The 15,068-nt window shown below is 33.6% G+C and overlaps 4 protein-coding genes across 5 annotated transcripts; 3 read left to right on the plus strand and 1 right to left on the minus strand.

Annotated features, from left to right (window-relative positions):
• The first annotated feature begins 307 nt into the window (after nucleotides 1-307).
• Nucleotides 308-7,185, plus strand: nst (phosphoglucomutase 3-like protein nst). The gene is made up of 12 exons (XM_066398232.1): nucleotides 308-540; nucleotides 3,455-3,525; nucleotides 3,610-3,739; nucleotides 3,954-4,090; nucleotides 4,320-4,512; nucleotides 4,567-4,696; nucleotides 4,751-4,939; nucleotides 4,992-5,084; nucleotides 5,454-5,611; nucleotides 5,667-5,859; nucleotides 5,915-6,038; nucleotides 6,097-7,185. Exons 1-12 carry the CDS (start codon nucleotides 422-424, stop codon nucleotides 6,234-6,236), a joined length of 1,677 nt encoding a protein of 558 aa, XP_066254329.1. The 5' UTR covers nucleotides 308-421; the 3' UTR covers nucleotides 6,237-7,185.
• A 706-nt stretch (nucleotides 7,186-7,891) lies between these two features.
• LOC136414432 (RCC1-like G exchanging factor-like protein) lies at nucleotides 7,892-9,516 on the plus strand. The gene has a single exon (XM_066398436.1). It carries the CDS (start codon nucleotides 7,950-7,952, stop codon nucleotides 9,291-9,293), a length of 1,344 nt encoding a protein of 447 aa, XP_066254533.1. The 5' UTR covers nucleotides 7,892-7,949; the 3' UTR covers nucleotides 9,294-9,516.
• Nucleotides 9,517-9,769: 253 nt separating this feature from the next.
• On the plus strand, nucleotides 9,770-11,255 carry LOC136414433 (E3 ubiquitin-protein ligase TM129). 2 transcript variants are annotated; one of them, XM_066398438.1, is made up of 5 exons: nucleotides 9,771-10,117; nucleotides 10,170-10,375; nucleotides 10,427-10,673; nucleotides 10,722-10,853; nucleotides 10,909-11,255. In XM_066398438.1, exons 1-5 carry the CDS (start codon nucleotides 9,875-9,877, stop codon nucleotides 11,173-11,175), a joined length of 1,095 nt encoding a protein of 364 aa, XP_066254535.1. In that variant the 5' UTR covers nucleotides 9,771-9,874; the 3' UTR covers nucleotides 11,176-11,255. The 2 variants fall into 2 exon arrangements, with proteins under 2 accessions (XP_066254534.1, XP_066254535.1); XM_066398437.1 differs by having other exon boundaries at nucleotides 9,770-10,117; nucleotides 10,170-10,673.
• A 674-nt stretch (nucleotides 11,256-11,929) lies between these two features.
• Nucleotides 11,930-14,528, minus strand: Rab11 (RAS oncogene family member Rab11). The gene is made up of 5 exons (XM_066398439.1): nucleotides 14,200-14,528; nucleotides 13,623-13,744; nucleotides 13,205-13,353; nucleotides 12,758-13,148; nucleotides 11,930-12,703 (listed from the first exon to the last, which is right to left on the minus strand). The coding sequence occupies exons 1-4, from the start codon at nucleotides 14,237-14,239 to the stop codon at nucleotides 12,812-12,814; spliced, it is 648 nt and encodes a 215-aa protein (XP_066254536.1). The 5' UTR covers nucleotides 14,240-14,528; the 3' UTR covers nucleotides 11,930-12,703; nucleotides 12,758-12,811.
• Between the last annotated feature and the right edge of the window lie 540 nt (nucleotides 14,529-15,068).

The following is a 15,068-nucleotide window of genomic DNA, read 5'->3' on the forward strand; positions in this document are numbered from 1 at the left end:
AAACAAAAACATATGATGAGGTTGATAGAAACTGAAGAAAAAATGTCTACTGGGTTACAAATATCATTATTTGGTATCTTTGTATTATTTTAAATTTATTCAAAATTTAAAAGAAGCCACAAAAACATGATTTTTAAATATAAAATGATCATATACAGGAATAAAAAATTTAATTAAAAAAATTCACTTTAATTAATTTTTTATTGCCTTCCAGCGGCCATAATGGATTAATATATATTTAGTGTTACTAGCTAAAATGATTTGGCAACCTGGTAACTAAGCTGTCAAGTGCTATTGTGACTGTGTACGTCAAAAAAATACAAAGCGACCAATCGCCATATCCCCTTAACAACAACTTTCAATTATTCATTTCCCCATCCCAATTTTAATATTTTAACAATAAATATAAGTAAGGTGCACCATGGCCAATAACAACAATAATAAATCGAGGTGTAAGACAGTGTATGCTTTCGCTAGAGAAATGTATCCCAAGACCATCAAAAGTGATATCTCCTACGGGACTGCGGGATTCCGAACAAGGTAGGCAGTTAGGTTAGGTCGCCAAGGGGGCCCCTCCAACTTGTCCTGGTCTCTAGAACTCCATTTTGAAGCAGAAAAACACCAGATGGAACGTGAAACCTTGCAATTATTTGTTATAAATTCTATATTATGTGAAGTTTTAATGTGACATCTATTCGTAGAAATCATACAAAGGGTTCAGTTTTTAATTCCTGATTAATTAAATTTCAATATTATTTGAGCCACGTTTAACTCCTTGACGAGCATTCATGTTAAATTGTTTTTGAAACCTTCATACCATCTTTATCTAAATTAGAAGTTATCTAATCTAGCATTCCCACAGTTTTACCTTTATTTTTTTAAATCTTAAGTTTGGTTTATTAATTTTATTTTATCTCAAAATAAAACCAAAATGCTTGCACACATGCACAAGTGTTTATCCACATTCCAACCATTAATTGATTAATGTACTTTAACCAGTGGGTTTGATTTAATAAAGGTTTATTGGGGAAAGCAAAATGCGTTTAAATCGCTATAAATGAATGTAATAACATGACTTTTATATGTATCTTTAAAGCTTTAAAAGCGTTAATCTAGAGTCTCAGGGTCTCTTAACTATATATGGGTGTTAGAATAGAAAAAAAGTTTGTGTAATAAATGTCCACAATCTTTTCATTTCCAAAATGCAGAATGTTAGAATAGAAAAAGATACAGGAAGTTTAGAAAAAATAAGTTTTTTTTACTATTAAAAAAAAAATTGAAAAATTTAATAAAAATTCTCCCCATTTAATATGATGGTGTCTGAGACATATCAGAATTTATCCAGGAATTTTAGAAATGCAGCTATAAAACCGGTCTATCTAAATTTTATACAAAAAATAATAACACTCAGTAGATTTTTCCTTTTTATTTTTGTGTATCTCATTTGGTTTTTAAGACTAAAATTAACATCTTAGCTGTGACACATTTTTGAACAAACTCAATATGACTCAAGCAATTAGAACAAATGGAATTTACATGTTTTTCTTATTTTCACCCAAGGAATATCCTTTTAAGTTTGCGTCGTAAATTTAGGAAACACCCTGTATATTTCAAAGAATTTTATTAATTAATCCCACCCAAATAGCATCATATTACACTATGAGTCAATATATTTGCATGAATGTACCTAGAGCATATTAAATGCAGTGAGATTTGCTTATATTTACGTTGGTTTGATAGACGATTAAATTGAATGTTTGGTTTTAATTTAAAACAATTTAATAAACGCCTTTTACTGGCCCTGCCTTGATCAATTATCTCAAGGTTATTTTATGTCATTAGTGAACAAACTAAGGAGTGTACAATACACTCTTTGAGGTTGATGACATTTTAATGGATATTGCACTTTGTTTTTACTTTGACCTTTAAGAACTTTTTAAAAAGTACATCTATTGACTGAATTGTATGTCTTCAGGATGAATGCTTGGTTAAGAATCTCGTCTAGTTACAGTCTTTTCTTAAGTTCATGGCTTAGGTACTAGATATTTTAGGAAAAGTAACTTTCATTATTTTTAAATCGACCCATTACTTTTACATTACTTTTAAATCGATTTAATCAAGTGATTATTGGTTTTGGGGTTGGGGAAACAGTGTAAATATAAAAGTTGTGGAAATGTTGCCCTTATTAAGACGCTCTTATCAAAGTTTTTTCTAACATGTGCCATTTTTAAGATATGATATAAGCAAATTTTTTATGGAAGACAGTGTAGGCTATGATCTCCTTAAGAAGATCCCTTTCAAAATAACCATATATAGCTGTTTTACAATATTGCAACCTACAACAATTTTTAGAATTTAATGCTAAATTTAATATAGTGTACTCTGAACAGTGTGCCAAACATCTCAATTTCTACCTTATAACAAATAAGTAAATGATTGAATCTGACTGATTATGCTAAAATTTGGCATTCAATGGAAAAAAATGACTATAAGATTGCCATTCTGAAAATTAACTATGTAGTTTTTGGTGTCATTTCAAATCATAGAAAGGGTTTTTTTTTAAGAAGCCACAACCTACTATGCTGCATATTAAAAAAGTAACTAAGTCACATCTCCTATAAAAATCTGATGAACGTGTTTTACTGAAGACAACGTTAGAGTTCTCAAAAATTGGTATTTTTTTCCTGGTTACGTTGAACTTATTACATAACAACTATCTAACGGATAAGAAAACAGTCTTTGTGGGCCTTCGTGTTCCTCTACGGTCACCGTTACGATAAAAGATCGAACCATTGGAAACATGAAAGCTGACCCTTTTCATGTTTACGATTAATAAATATTAATTTTCGGGGCATCATTCTGTAATTGTCAAAATAGAAATATAAATTATGGCTGAAAAAGTTAATATATGACATTTGCAGCAACGTTTAGCGCACATGCATAGCGTTACTGGTACTGATTATTCAGATCCGGCCTTATAGAGGGGGGCAAGAATGGGTGGCGACCCAGAGTGACAGACCTGGAAGTGTGGACCAGAACTTTTCTAGTCGGCGGTTTTTCTTGGAGGTAGCAGGGCGGTAATTAAAAATTTCACCCAGGGCGCCAGACCTCTTAAGGCCGGCCATGCGATTACTGGTACCAATTGCGTTACCGCTGTTGCAAAATCTATTATCTGTTAGCTATCGTTGAAGAATGGACATGCCATGAACTTAAAAAAAAGGGAGTGGTTTTAAATTGGTCTCCTAAGACTTAAATGTTTCTCCTCCTTACTCGACTGTTGTTCTACACTGCCCGTTACTGAGATCTCTAAACTAATCGTCGAAAAAACCAACACTGTGTTGCCAAAGAAGCGGAATTTTCTTTTAACGTAGGGAACCTTCAATTTAAACCTGCATATTTTCATTCTCAACATCTCAAATGTGAATTTAGACATATATTTCTACTTTCATTGCAGGGCAACAAATTTGCATTATGTCACGTACAGAATGGGACTGCTTGCAGTTCTGCGGGCGAGAGTAAAGAAAGGTAATTTTATTTTTACATCTCCTGTTTTGATTTATACAGGGTGTTTGTCTTTAAAGAGTCTTGTTATTTTGCTTTGTTTTTAAGCGGTAATTGGTGTAATGATCACAGCATCACACAATCCAGAGCCTGATAATGGAGTGAAGTTGATCGATCCCATGGGCGAAATGTTAGAACAAAGCTGGGAAAAATGGGCCACTAAAATTGTGAATGTAGCGTAAGTGATCTTTACACAAAATATACCACGGCAACTCTGTATAGAGAATGTTTTATATAGTGATTGGCACTGAAGTCAACCTTTCACTCATTTTAATCTCAGGCATAATTCAATTAATCTCATCGATAAGAATTAATCCTGTTGCCTGGACACTTCAATAGATTTAATTGGGTTTTTTGGTTGATTTATATGCAGATTTCCCAATTTATTATAGAGACGACAAACTAGAAACGGTGATAAATGACATTATTAAAGAATATGATGTTCAGAACATGAATGATAGGCCTGAAATTGTCGTGGGGAAAGACACGAGACCCAGTAGTCCTAGTTTAGGGAAAGCTGTTATTGATGGTTTGTATGTCTTCTGTTATATATTGAGAATTAATTATATTTATTATCAAAGTGAAAATCATGTGATTCAGTCATGAACTTCGAAATTTAATAAAATTGTTTATCCAATTTGTGTAAACAATTTACGCAAAGATGATTAAAATATGTGTCTAAAGCCTTCATATATTATTATTATTTGAACGTACGCTGTGGTCAAAAAAAATATTTATGCAATTATATTTGTACGTAGGAGTTCTAGCTATGGGGGGAAAACCTATTGACTATGGGATAGTTACAACGCCTCAATTGCACTATTTCGTCGTCTGTAAGAATACTAACAGGGCTTATGGCCAACCTACTGAAGAAGGATATTATAAGAAACTGACTAATGCCTTTAAAAAAGTTCGAGGTAGTCAATTTAATAATGGCAATTATACTAATAGGTGAGGGGTTAATTATCAAGCAAAATTTTCAATTTTTTTAGTTCAAAATTCTAGGATTTTATATGATGGTGCTAACGGGGTAGGAGCCAAGAAAATCAAGTTCTTCAAGGAAGGCCTTGAGAATAGTTTGAATATCGACATGTACAATGACGAGATTATTGGGTCGGGCAAGCTAAATTACTTGGTAAAAACTTATTTCAATTTTTTCCTAAAAGATTATTTATTAAAAAAATTTAAGTGCGGTGCCGATTTTGTTAAGTCCCAGCAGAAATTCCCTACCGGCCTCCCTGAGGAGCCCAATCAGAGATGTTGTTCGGTAGACGGAGACGCGGATAGATTAGTCTACTATTACTTGGATGAGAACCAGAAATTCCATCTCATGGACGGTGACCGTATCGCCACCCTTATAGCTGGCTACCTGAAAGAGGTATTTAATCAAAACCACAAGTTTTTCCCGCATTTTAGAACCTTAAATGCAGGTCTTGGAAAAGACCGGATTGAAGCTGCACTTGGGCCTAGTTCAGACTGCTTACGCTAACGGAGCTTCGACTGATTACATTACTAATGAATTGGTAAGGCGTTAAATAATTTCATTATGCATTTTTAAGTAACAGTAATTTTCTGAAATGGAACTGTCATTCTTTTTTTAATTAACAAAAAAGGTGGCCTTTTAATCACACAATACAGGCTGTAAAATATCACTTGTAATACCTAAGCTGCAAGGTAACAATTTTACTTCTTAGGTACTAAAAGTGTAGTACAGCAAAATGTGTTGAGGCATTATCACTTTTTCACTCAAGCACATACTGTGTATCTTAAAAAAACGCATGAACCGGTTTGTGAATTCAACATTGGTGTTGTCGTATTGCCAAATCGATTGTCGTATCGTAGAGACTACTCGTATAACAATTTCATAATATTACCTATTTCAATTGGTACAGAAAGTTCCGGTGGCATGCGTGCCTACAGGTGTAAAGTGGTTGCACCACAAAGCCCTTGAATACGACATCGGAGTGTATTTCGAAGCCAACGGCCACGGCACCGTTATTTTTAAGCCAGAAGCCAAAGACAAAATACGAAATGCCTATCAAACCAATAAGTAAGTGACAGTATATCCCATAACCACCCACTATTAAAACTTTCTGTTCTTTAAGCTTAACGCCCGAACAAAAGGACGCAACCCTAAGGCTGATTAGCTTAATAGATATTATAAATGAAACGGTGGGGGACGCTATTTCTGACATGTTGTTGGTGGAAACGATATTGCATGCTAGAGGCTGGAACATTACGCAGTGGGAGAAAGCCTACACAGATCTACCAAACAGACTTCTTAAAGTTACGGTGCAGGTAACTTCATTAAATGTATGTAATTTTGTATTTTATGTCTCGAGTTTGAACATAGGATCGAACTGTGATCAGTACAACAGACGCGGAAAGGAAATGCGTGACCCCAAAGGACCTGCAAAACGAAATTGACAACATTGTTACTAAGTACCCCAAGGGGAGATCTTTCGTGCGACCTTCAGGTAGTTTTTGGTCAATATTTGGTTTTCTCTCGATTTTGCGTTTTTGAAAAATTTCTAGGAACTGAAGACTTAATAAGAGTTTACGCGGAAGCGGCCACGAGACAAGACTGCGATAAATTGGCAGAAGAGGTTGCCAAGAAGGTGCACGAAATGGCAGGGGGTACCGGCACTGGTAACTGGCCGATGCTCACCAACTAAATGGTTCTTAAAATGGAATTTTAATCATCACTTTTCTTTCTTGAAGTACCGTAGAAATCATATAAATCGGTAAATCTCAAACCCGCGCTTTCAGTCAACCTAGTTTAATGCGATTCAGCTTGCCAATGAAGCACGATGAAATAGGTTTTAAAACGGTATTAGTAATAACAATACTATTTTATTTAAACACATCACCATATATCACTACCATTTTGGGGATTTTTTTGTGGGTTGTATTTTACCATATTTTGCTTTAAAATCATCGAACTTTGAGCCATATTTCGATGAAATTCCAACGAGTCATCCATTAAAAAAAAAGACTTATACAATTATTTATACATATTGTTTTTACAGTCTTAGGAAATGCTATTAGAGAAATTTCCATTTTTAGTTTAATTAAAGGGGAATCCAAATACGTGTAAGACAAGAGGTCAAAGAGCAATATTTTCATACGAACAAATATTATTTGAATCCCTAATACGAACGATAAACAATAATGGCAAATTCGGGCATCCGAAAAATATGAAAAAGTGCGGATAAAGACGTTGTTAATCTGACATTGTCACTGCCTTCTGTTTGTATGGACACTTGCAGCCCTAAATTACCATTTTTGTCTTGGAACACGCCATTCCCTCTCATAAATTCATTATAACCAAAAGGGACTATTCTTATCAATTCTCCTTCAGCTAATAATCCAGCACTGCATTAAATAAGCTGCTACCATGCTACCTATTAATTAAGAAATAATCAGTTTGTTTTATTATTTTATTAATTATTGTGTTTTAGCAACGAATGTTTTTTTTCTTCAATTGTTTGCGTTAGGTAATAAAGTTTATTATTAAGTTAAATATTAATGATCTAATGAGGAGAAGACTTTATTATTGCGCCATAGGCATTTGATTTATATATATACAGTTTTGTTATGCTATTAATATATTAATCTATTTTACATATATTTGTTTACAGTGGACCTCGCTCAAAATTTCTCATTTGTCCTTTCGAGTTTTTAAAAAAAGTTTCCTTTTGCTCCTGAAAATTCCTTCTATAAAAATTAAATAAAATATTAATGAATATAGGTATTGCAAAACACAATTAAAGATTATTTCCTTAAAATTCGTTGTTACACTTATACGACTAGGTTTTTCCGTACCTTGTCCTTTTTATTATTTTTCAAATTTGATTTATCTTCTATTGCTGAGTTAAATTTATAGTTTTTTGCACTAATTTATAGAATAAGACCAGCGTTTTTCTTCTGGTAGTTAGTGCATTGTTGATACAAAGAATACTGAATTTTAAGCAATGCACAATTACCGTGGAGCTTGAAGAATTCCCGTGAATATCGGTTTTTGCTTTGTGTTTCAGAGTCGGGTATTAATTTTTCAGTCCATATGCATTTTACTAGTTAAAATTAGAATAAACATAAAAGCTGATAGATGAAAAATAGTAAGACGACTTTTGTCTACAATGTTGACATATTGTAATTCACTACCCTAAGTCAAAATCGAGGGCAACAGATTCATTACACTACTGCACTAAAATTGAACACATTATAATAGAAAACGCTTTCAAATCATCAATAATTAAATCAATAAGAAATGGTAATTACTTAATTAATAACCTCAAAAAAGTTTAAACTAACATTTTCGAAAGAATCCTTTTTATATTTGTAATTTCTTTATAAAAGTACACTTGTATCTCTATTGCGTTATAATTATGAATGCCTCTAAACGAATATCGTTTCAAGTCCTCAATTTAAATTCAATTTTGGGTCTCCGATTTATCAGCGGACCGAAAAGAAAATATCCCATCAATCCCGATCACTGGAAAGATGTGCCAGTACATGAATTCAAGCAAAGTAAATCGGCATATAAAAGGCTATTCGCATGGGGCAATGCACAAACTGGAGCTCTGGGCATTAAAGGAATTGTAGAAAAAGAAGTTATGTGTATAAGAGGGCCTAAAAGATTGTCATTGGGGGAGAAGTTTGAGGTAATAACTGCAGCTGCAGGATTTGGTTTCTCAGTTGTGGCTGTAAATAGCGACAATAATGTGAAGCTTTATGGAACAGGGATCAATACTGATTCGCAAATTGGATATCATGCAATTCGAGAGGGTCATCCAATGGAAATTATCTATTATCACCAGCCTATTTCCTTGCCCTTCAGAAATTCTAATGAAGCAAAGATACTTAAATTATCCACAGGTAGAGCACATTTGATGGTCTTGACAAATGAAGGAATTTTTTTGCTGGGAAATAATGCCTATGGGCAATGTGGCAGGAAAATTATTTCTAATGAAAATTACTCTAAAAGCAACCTTATAAACTACATAGACAGAATTGATGGAAATCGGATTATTGACATTGAATGTGGCCAAGATCACAGTATGCTTATAACTGAAGAAGGTTCAGTGTATTCTTGTGGATGGGGGGCTGATGGGCAAACAGGCCTTGGACATTTTAACAACTGTAGTAATTTTACTAAAGTCAAGGGTGACATAGACAAGGAAAAAATTACAAAATTAGCATGTCGAGCTGATTTTGTCTTGGCTTTAAATGATAAAGGAGAAGCCTTTGGCTGGGGCAATACTGAATATGGACAAATGTCTTTGCCAAGTGGAGATCAGCAACTGGCCACGCCAACAAATATCAACATGCTCAACAAATTAGGAAAAATTAAAAGCATTGCAAGTGGAGGTTCATTTTGTCTCATAGCAACTGATCAAGGGGAAGTGTTCTCATGGGGCTATGGAGTATTAGGTTTAGGTCCAAATATTAATTTATCAAAAAAACCATTGAAAATACCTGAAGTTTTGTTTGGACGTAATGATTTTCAGCCAGACAGTAAAGTTATAGATTTAGTGTGTGGTGTCAATTATGCTGCTGCTGTAACAAACTTCGGAGATATGTTTATTTGGGGAAGAAATAAGAGCGGGTGTCTAGGACTGGGGGATGATAATGACCAGTATTTTCCCTTTAAAGTTTCAATAGGGGGAAGGGTTGAAAAGGTGTTTTGCGGGTTTGATCACACTCTTGCCGTATGCAAGCCGTTTATTTAAAACATGTTATCATTAATTTTGTTTCAGAAACATAAGTTCAAGAGTAAATGTCTAATAATTAACTTCAATTTAATAACGAAATTGAAATGTGAAAAAATTATCCTCCCCACACTTTCAGAGGGGTCTTCTACAATGGAAAGAAATAAGAGAAAGGTGTCGTTATCCGCTTAATAATTTTTACTTCTTAAAGCTGTGAGATGGCGCCATCAATACATTACAACTTTCTTTTCTGTGAAAGCATCTTTCAAATTCTTGAATAAAAGACCTATTTTCCCCCAATTCATTTTCGTATTTTTAGCATTGGTGCAGAAGTAGCAAAGTTGCAAAATGGAAATTTGGAAGTGAATCTGTTTCACAACCATTCCATTGGTGCATCTTTAATAATCAATTGCAACTATTCAAGTGGGGCCACAAAGCCAATTTTCTGACAATTTGCTTCTACGTCAACTTTAAAATTTCAAATTCTTTGAAATCAGCTGATATCTATCATTTTATTGAAAGGAAATTATATATTTTTTAATTTTAATATATCTAATCAATATTAAAACTACAATAGTAATTATTATTTGTAAATTAAAATAATGTCCTCGGACTTAATTTTCAATTTATTCTTCTTATTGGTCAGCTTCGGGCTTATTTACCCTCCGGCAGAATTCATTAGTGCAGGTTTCACCATTCAAAATTGGTTCCGTAACTTTTTGGGATCAGAAAAAGAGAGATTTGTGCGTTATCACATTAAAAAGTCAATTCTAAATTTGCTGGTTTACTCTTGTCTGCCCATTATTTACATTTGCCTGTTATGTTTATTAGGATATGTGGAAGAGGTAGGTGGAATTAAATAGTTATTTAGTTTAGAGTATATTGTTCAATTTCCAGTTATCAAGCTTATATTTTGGCACGGTTTACTGGAAAATTTTCGTCTCTTCTTGCCTGGCCACTCCTTTCCTTGCACTATATGAAATAAAACGATGGACTGACAATAATTATGCAAACCACCCTGTTGTTGTGAATTTAAAAAAGTACTGCAACAATAACAGTAGCTGGGAGGATGTGGCTGCTGACATTGAAACTGAATATCGAAGGTTTGAGTTAAGCTCAATATATTATTGTGGTAGTCACCATTTCTCTACTAGGCTGGAAATCGTATCCATCAAAACAAATCCCATAGTAGATGTGGTGGTAACTGAGAATTGGATTGTGAAAGTGACTCCCTTGGCCATGTTTTTGGCACATCAGAGTGATGCAACTGTGAGCGTTAAGGAAGCCACTAATTACCAATTGTCTCATGTTACTTCAAATGAAGCCCAGTTCCTTAATATTGAGGTGAAAAGCAATAGGGCTGAGCCTTTCACTATTCGAATCAATTCTGCAGACTTCAAAGTCCGTAATACTAAGATGTTATACCCAAAATTTAGTTAATATTTACAGGATTTAGAAGACAGGCTTGCAAGATCTATAAATATTTTACCACAAGTCAAATTTCATAAATCAGTGAAAGACCAGTTTTTAGAAGTGTTTCGAGATACAGTTAAGAAAAATCCTCTGTATCATACAAATATGGTGTGTAAATGTTATTTTATTTTTATTTTGATGGTAAGTAGAGTTGATTTTTAAGGAATTAGACCAATGCATAGGTTGCCTGCAAGTGCGCCCAGGAATAAAACTACAGAAACAATGTCAGGACGCAGCAAATAACACCAATAATTGCTCCAACTGCTTTTGTAGGCCAATGTGGTGCATTGATTGCATTGCACAGTGGTTTATATCAAGACAGGATCCTGAAATGCAAAGTCAGTGGTTGTCCAGTAAATGCACTTGTCCAATGTGTCGAGCCAGGTTTTGTGTTTTGGATGTGTCTGTAATAAGCACTCCAGAGGAGTAAAGTGGACCAATATATTTACATATATAATTTTTAACAGTTTGTAAACTAGCGCTGCCATTATACACATATTTGTATTCCCATTTTGTATTGTTATATTTGCTACAGATAGTTATCTCTATGAAGGTCAAGTTAACCTGAAAGTATAGCGTTTTCTCTTGAATATACAATTTGATGTAATACTATAAAATTGCAAAAAATGTTCTTAAAAGAATTCAATGCCAAAAAGTGTATTTTTTTAACTTGAAAGTTCCTCTAAAACTCATTGCAAATTATTGTAATTAGCGACACTTACACAGTTCAATTTTAGTTCAAATCCACTTTGGGAGTTGATTAAATTTTGTAAATGGATAAAAAATGTAGATAAATTAAGTTGTTCTCTGCGAAAATTCTGGTGTTTTTGTATCAAAATTTAATGAAAATCATAGTGTCTTTTGCTGCTATAATAAAAGTGTTCCAGAAACGAAAAACACTTCAAGTTTTAAAGTGAATTTACTTTTCAGCCATTTTACAAAAATAACAAAAGTGGCTGAAAGTAGAACAAAAAAAATTATATTGAGATGCCCTTTACTACCTGCACTGTTCCAGACTTGTCAATCATTACTAAGGGAAATTTTCACTTGATTCATTATTAAATTTGAAATGATTTGATAATTTTAGAAGTCTATTGTGTTTGAAGAAAAAATGACTGCACTTAAAATTTTAATAAACGGTACATTGGTTGACCTGAGTAAGTAAGGAAAAGAAACAACAAAAATAAATGAGTTAAATACTTTTATTTCAAAATTAAATTTATAATAATTTAAGTAATATAAAGCATATATTACAGAGCTTACTACATTGAAATTAAACGATTTTACCTATGATAGACCATGTTTAACATCATCGATTTCAGAGATTTTTATATCTTTGGAACAGTCGATGATGGAGAAATTCCCCTTTTAAAATATGGCTGCAGACCTCGCGAGACGCACATTTGAAACAGACAAATAAACACCAGTTTTTGAGTTTTTTTTCCATAATCTATTGCTGTGTGGAATGTATTCAAAATGGCAAGTGAGAGGTGCAGAGCCAACGCGAGAGAAAACTGTAGAGACTCGAATAACACTTAAAAATATACAAAATATCTTTGAAACTCAAACACTAAATATATAGCAAAATTAGAAATAATGCACCTTCAAGTTATGTTACATAAATATAATCACAATGCAATAGGCATAATATGCGTGTGTGTCTACCTTTATATTTTTCAACACTGATTATACAGGGTGTCAAAAAACAATTGCTGTGATATAACAAACAAAAAAAATTTACTTTTTTTGACACCACTTGTATAAAATTTGCAAAAAATGAGACAAAAAACATTTAAAACTCTATATATAAAACCGATAGTTATTTGAATATTCTAACATTGTAATATGTATATGTACTGGTTAATGCTTCCAAATGGGCAAAGAAACAATATTTAAGGTCCAGTTGCACAGCTCGATGTCCACTGTGACACCACTGCATTAACTACATGTGTTTTTAACTGAAAAATCACATTTGGCTGCTAAGCTGTTAAGCTTGAGGTAATGGGACTTACCAGTTTGCAAGACAAGTAAATTAACTGATAATATTGCTAATTTCACTTTATCCCCTACTGACAACACTGCTTGCGAACTCCGTCAGTACTCATGGTCGGCTTGACATCTATGGGTTCAACATTTTGAGGGCGGATGGTGTCTCCCTCTGGTGGATCACGGATCTGTTTCTGCGACACGATTCTATAGATTTCCGTCAAAATATTCTGGAAAGCCAGATCAACGTTTGTAGAATCCAGCGCCGACGTTTCAATAAAGCTCAATCCGTTTCGCTCAGCGAACGCTTTGGCCTCTTCAGTGAGGACGGCGCGCAAATGTCGTAAATCTGACTTGTTCCCCACTAACATAATCACAATGTTTTGATCAGCGTGATCTCGTAGCTCGCGCAGCCATCTACAAATAGAATTCCATATACTAAAACCATCTTTGTTCTATCCTGACAGTTGTACCTTTCAACATTTTCATAAGTGAGATGCTTCGCAATATCGTAGACTAGCAAGGCGCCTACTGCACCTCTATAGTAGGCTGCAGTGATGGCTCGGTATCGTTCCTGACCTGCAGTGTCCCATATTTGGGCTTTTATCGTTTTGCCATCAACCTAAATAACAAACAGAAATCAAGCTGGAACTCCCATAATTTTTTATTTTAAATTTAAATAATAGTTATTTTCAAAAGAAAATTCTGTAAGATGATAGAAACTATACTATAGAACTTGTATTTGACTTAAATACATATATTAATCAATTAATGAATACAAGCCATATCAGTTAATGAAAGTCATGACATTTTTTTAATTTGAAAGTATGACGACACTCCTTAACAATGCACAAAGAACCAACAAACCAATAGAGAATAAACTGTTCTTACCTGTATGCTTCTTGTGGCAAACTCAACTCCTATTGTCGACTTGGATTCCAGGTTAAATTCATTTCTAGTAAATCTGGATAGCAAATTACTTTTTCCTACTCCTGAGTCTCCAATAAGGACAACTGAAACAAAGCCTTTGAATTACTAATTATTCTAATATGAATGTGACATATGAAGACAAGTGTTATTGGTATTGATTGAAAAATCAAGCCTACCTTTGTTGATTGAGGTATTAATTAAGAAAATTGAATTAAGCAGCTGAAGTTTAAATTAGACCAATTGGATTTATCCGTTATACTAGACATTTGAGCATTATTTATTGATTTCTGCTTGAGTAAATGTTTACTGTTCATGCTCTAAGGTGTTAATATAAGTAGGGCATTTGCCAGTTTTAATTTATGAGTTCGTTCGTCGTCAATGACCTCAAAGGTTTTTGATGAGTTGTCTTATTATGTGTCATCCTCAGAACAAAAATCATGTACTCACTTTGAAATATATATATTTTTTAAAGCGCATTTACACTTAAAAAACAAAGCTAGATTTAGGGGCTAAAACTACCCTCAAAACCAGCCCTTACCTTTGAACAAATAGTCGTACTCATCGTCCTTTGTGCTCATTGTTCCTACCGAGCTGAGAATTCGATTTTTTTATGAGAAATCCTTTGAAACTTGGGGGGTAAACAGAAAGCCCTATTGCATATCAGTCCGAAATTCTGTTGCCAACAGCCGCACCGAAGTATCACAGACGCATTTCTTCGAAAATTTGATGGTATATCGTTAAGATGAACGCGAAAAATTACGATTAAAGTCGTCCCTTTTTTAATACAAATAACTCCAAAATGGCGATTCTTTTGGAGCTAGCTGCGAACGCCCCTCACCCTCGATACTCGGTTTGTTTGTGGTGTCACGTCAAAGTCAGGTGTTACTGACAAATTGTCAACATCACCTTATTTAATGCATTCAAAGCTTTGCTCTCTTAGTAATTAATATGTCGTGAAATGAGAAAATGGCAATGATGTTTATACGAAATTACTTGGCCTAGCATAAAAATTAAATCTCGTTTAGCAATACGCGTTTCCTTTGTCAAATTTAATATACATATATCATATTTAACATATTTAACCACTTATATATAAAATTTTGATTAAATTTTGAAAACTTTCCACAAACGATAGTTAATCAAAATCTAAAAACATAATTAATACCAATAATAAATAAACAGATCGTTTATACAGACACTGTACTTTTTCTTGTCTAAGTTAATGCGATTTCTATGAACTGCAAAACTGAAAAATACTGCACAAAAGTAAACTGGACCTAACTGAATCGAAATAATGCATTAATGCGTTGCAATTTACAAGAAAATGACGTTTGTTTTGAACTTCGATGTTGCCACATTTCGTTTCGAGCCTAGCCCAAATGTAGTTATGTCAGCTGATTAATGTTA

Source organism: Euwallacea similis, chromosome 17 (assembly GCF_039881205.1).
Source record: "Euwallacea similis isolate ESF13 chromosome 17, ESF131.1, whole genome shotgun sequence".
NCBI classification, from domain to species: domain Eukaryota; kingdom Metazoa; phylum Arthropoda; class Insecta; order Coleoptera; family Curculionidae; genus Euwallacea; species Euwallacea similis.

Excerpts from the sequence above, each read along its gene's own strand:
- Rab11 (XM_066398439.1), bottom strand. The coding sequence starts at position 14,239 with ATGAGCACAAAGGACGATGAGTACGACTATTTGTTCAAAG. Across the intron at positions 13,745-14,199 it reads GTACGACTATTTGTTCAAAG|TTGTCCTTATTGGAGACTCA; the intron begins GTAAGGGCTGGT and ends GCTTTGTTTCAG. Across the intron at positions 13,149-13,204 it reads ACTTATGAAAATGTTGAAAG|ATGGCTGCGCGAGCTACGAG; the intron begins GTACAACTGTCA and ends TTCTATTTGTAG.
- nst (XM_066398232.1), top strand. The coding sequence starts at position 422 with ATGGCCAATAACAACAATAATAAATCGAGGTGTAAGACAGTGTATGCT. Across the intron at positions 4,697-4,750 it reads CGGGCAAGCTAAATTACTTG|TGCGGTGCCGATTTTGTTAA; the intron begins GTAAAAACTTAT and ends AAAAAATTTAAG. Across the intron at positions 6,039-6,096 it reads ATCTTTCGTGCGACCTTCAG|GAACTGAAGACTTAATAAGA; the intron begins GTAGTTTTTGGT and ends AAAAATTTCTAG.
- LOC136414432 (XM_066398436.1), top strand. The coding sequence starts at position 7,950 with ATGAATGCCTCTAAACGAATATCGTTTCAAGTCCTCAATTTAAATTCA.
- LOC136414433 (XM_066398437.1), top strand. The coding sequence starts at position 9,875 with ATGTCCTCGGACTTAATTTTCAATTTATTCTTCTTATTGGTCAGCTTC. Across the intron at positions 10,118-10,169 it reads TATTAGGATATGTGGAAGAG|TTATCAAGCTTATATTTTGG; the intron begins GTAGGTGGAATT and ends TTCAATTTCCAG. Across the intron at positions 10,854-10,908 it reads CTCTGTATCATACAAATATG|GAATTAGACCAATGCATAGG; the intron begins GTGTGTAAATGT and ends TTGATTTTTAAG.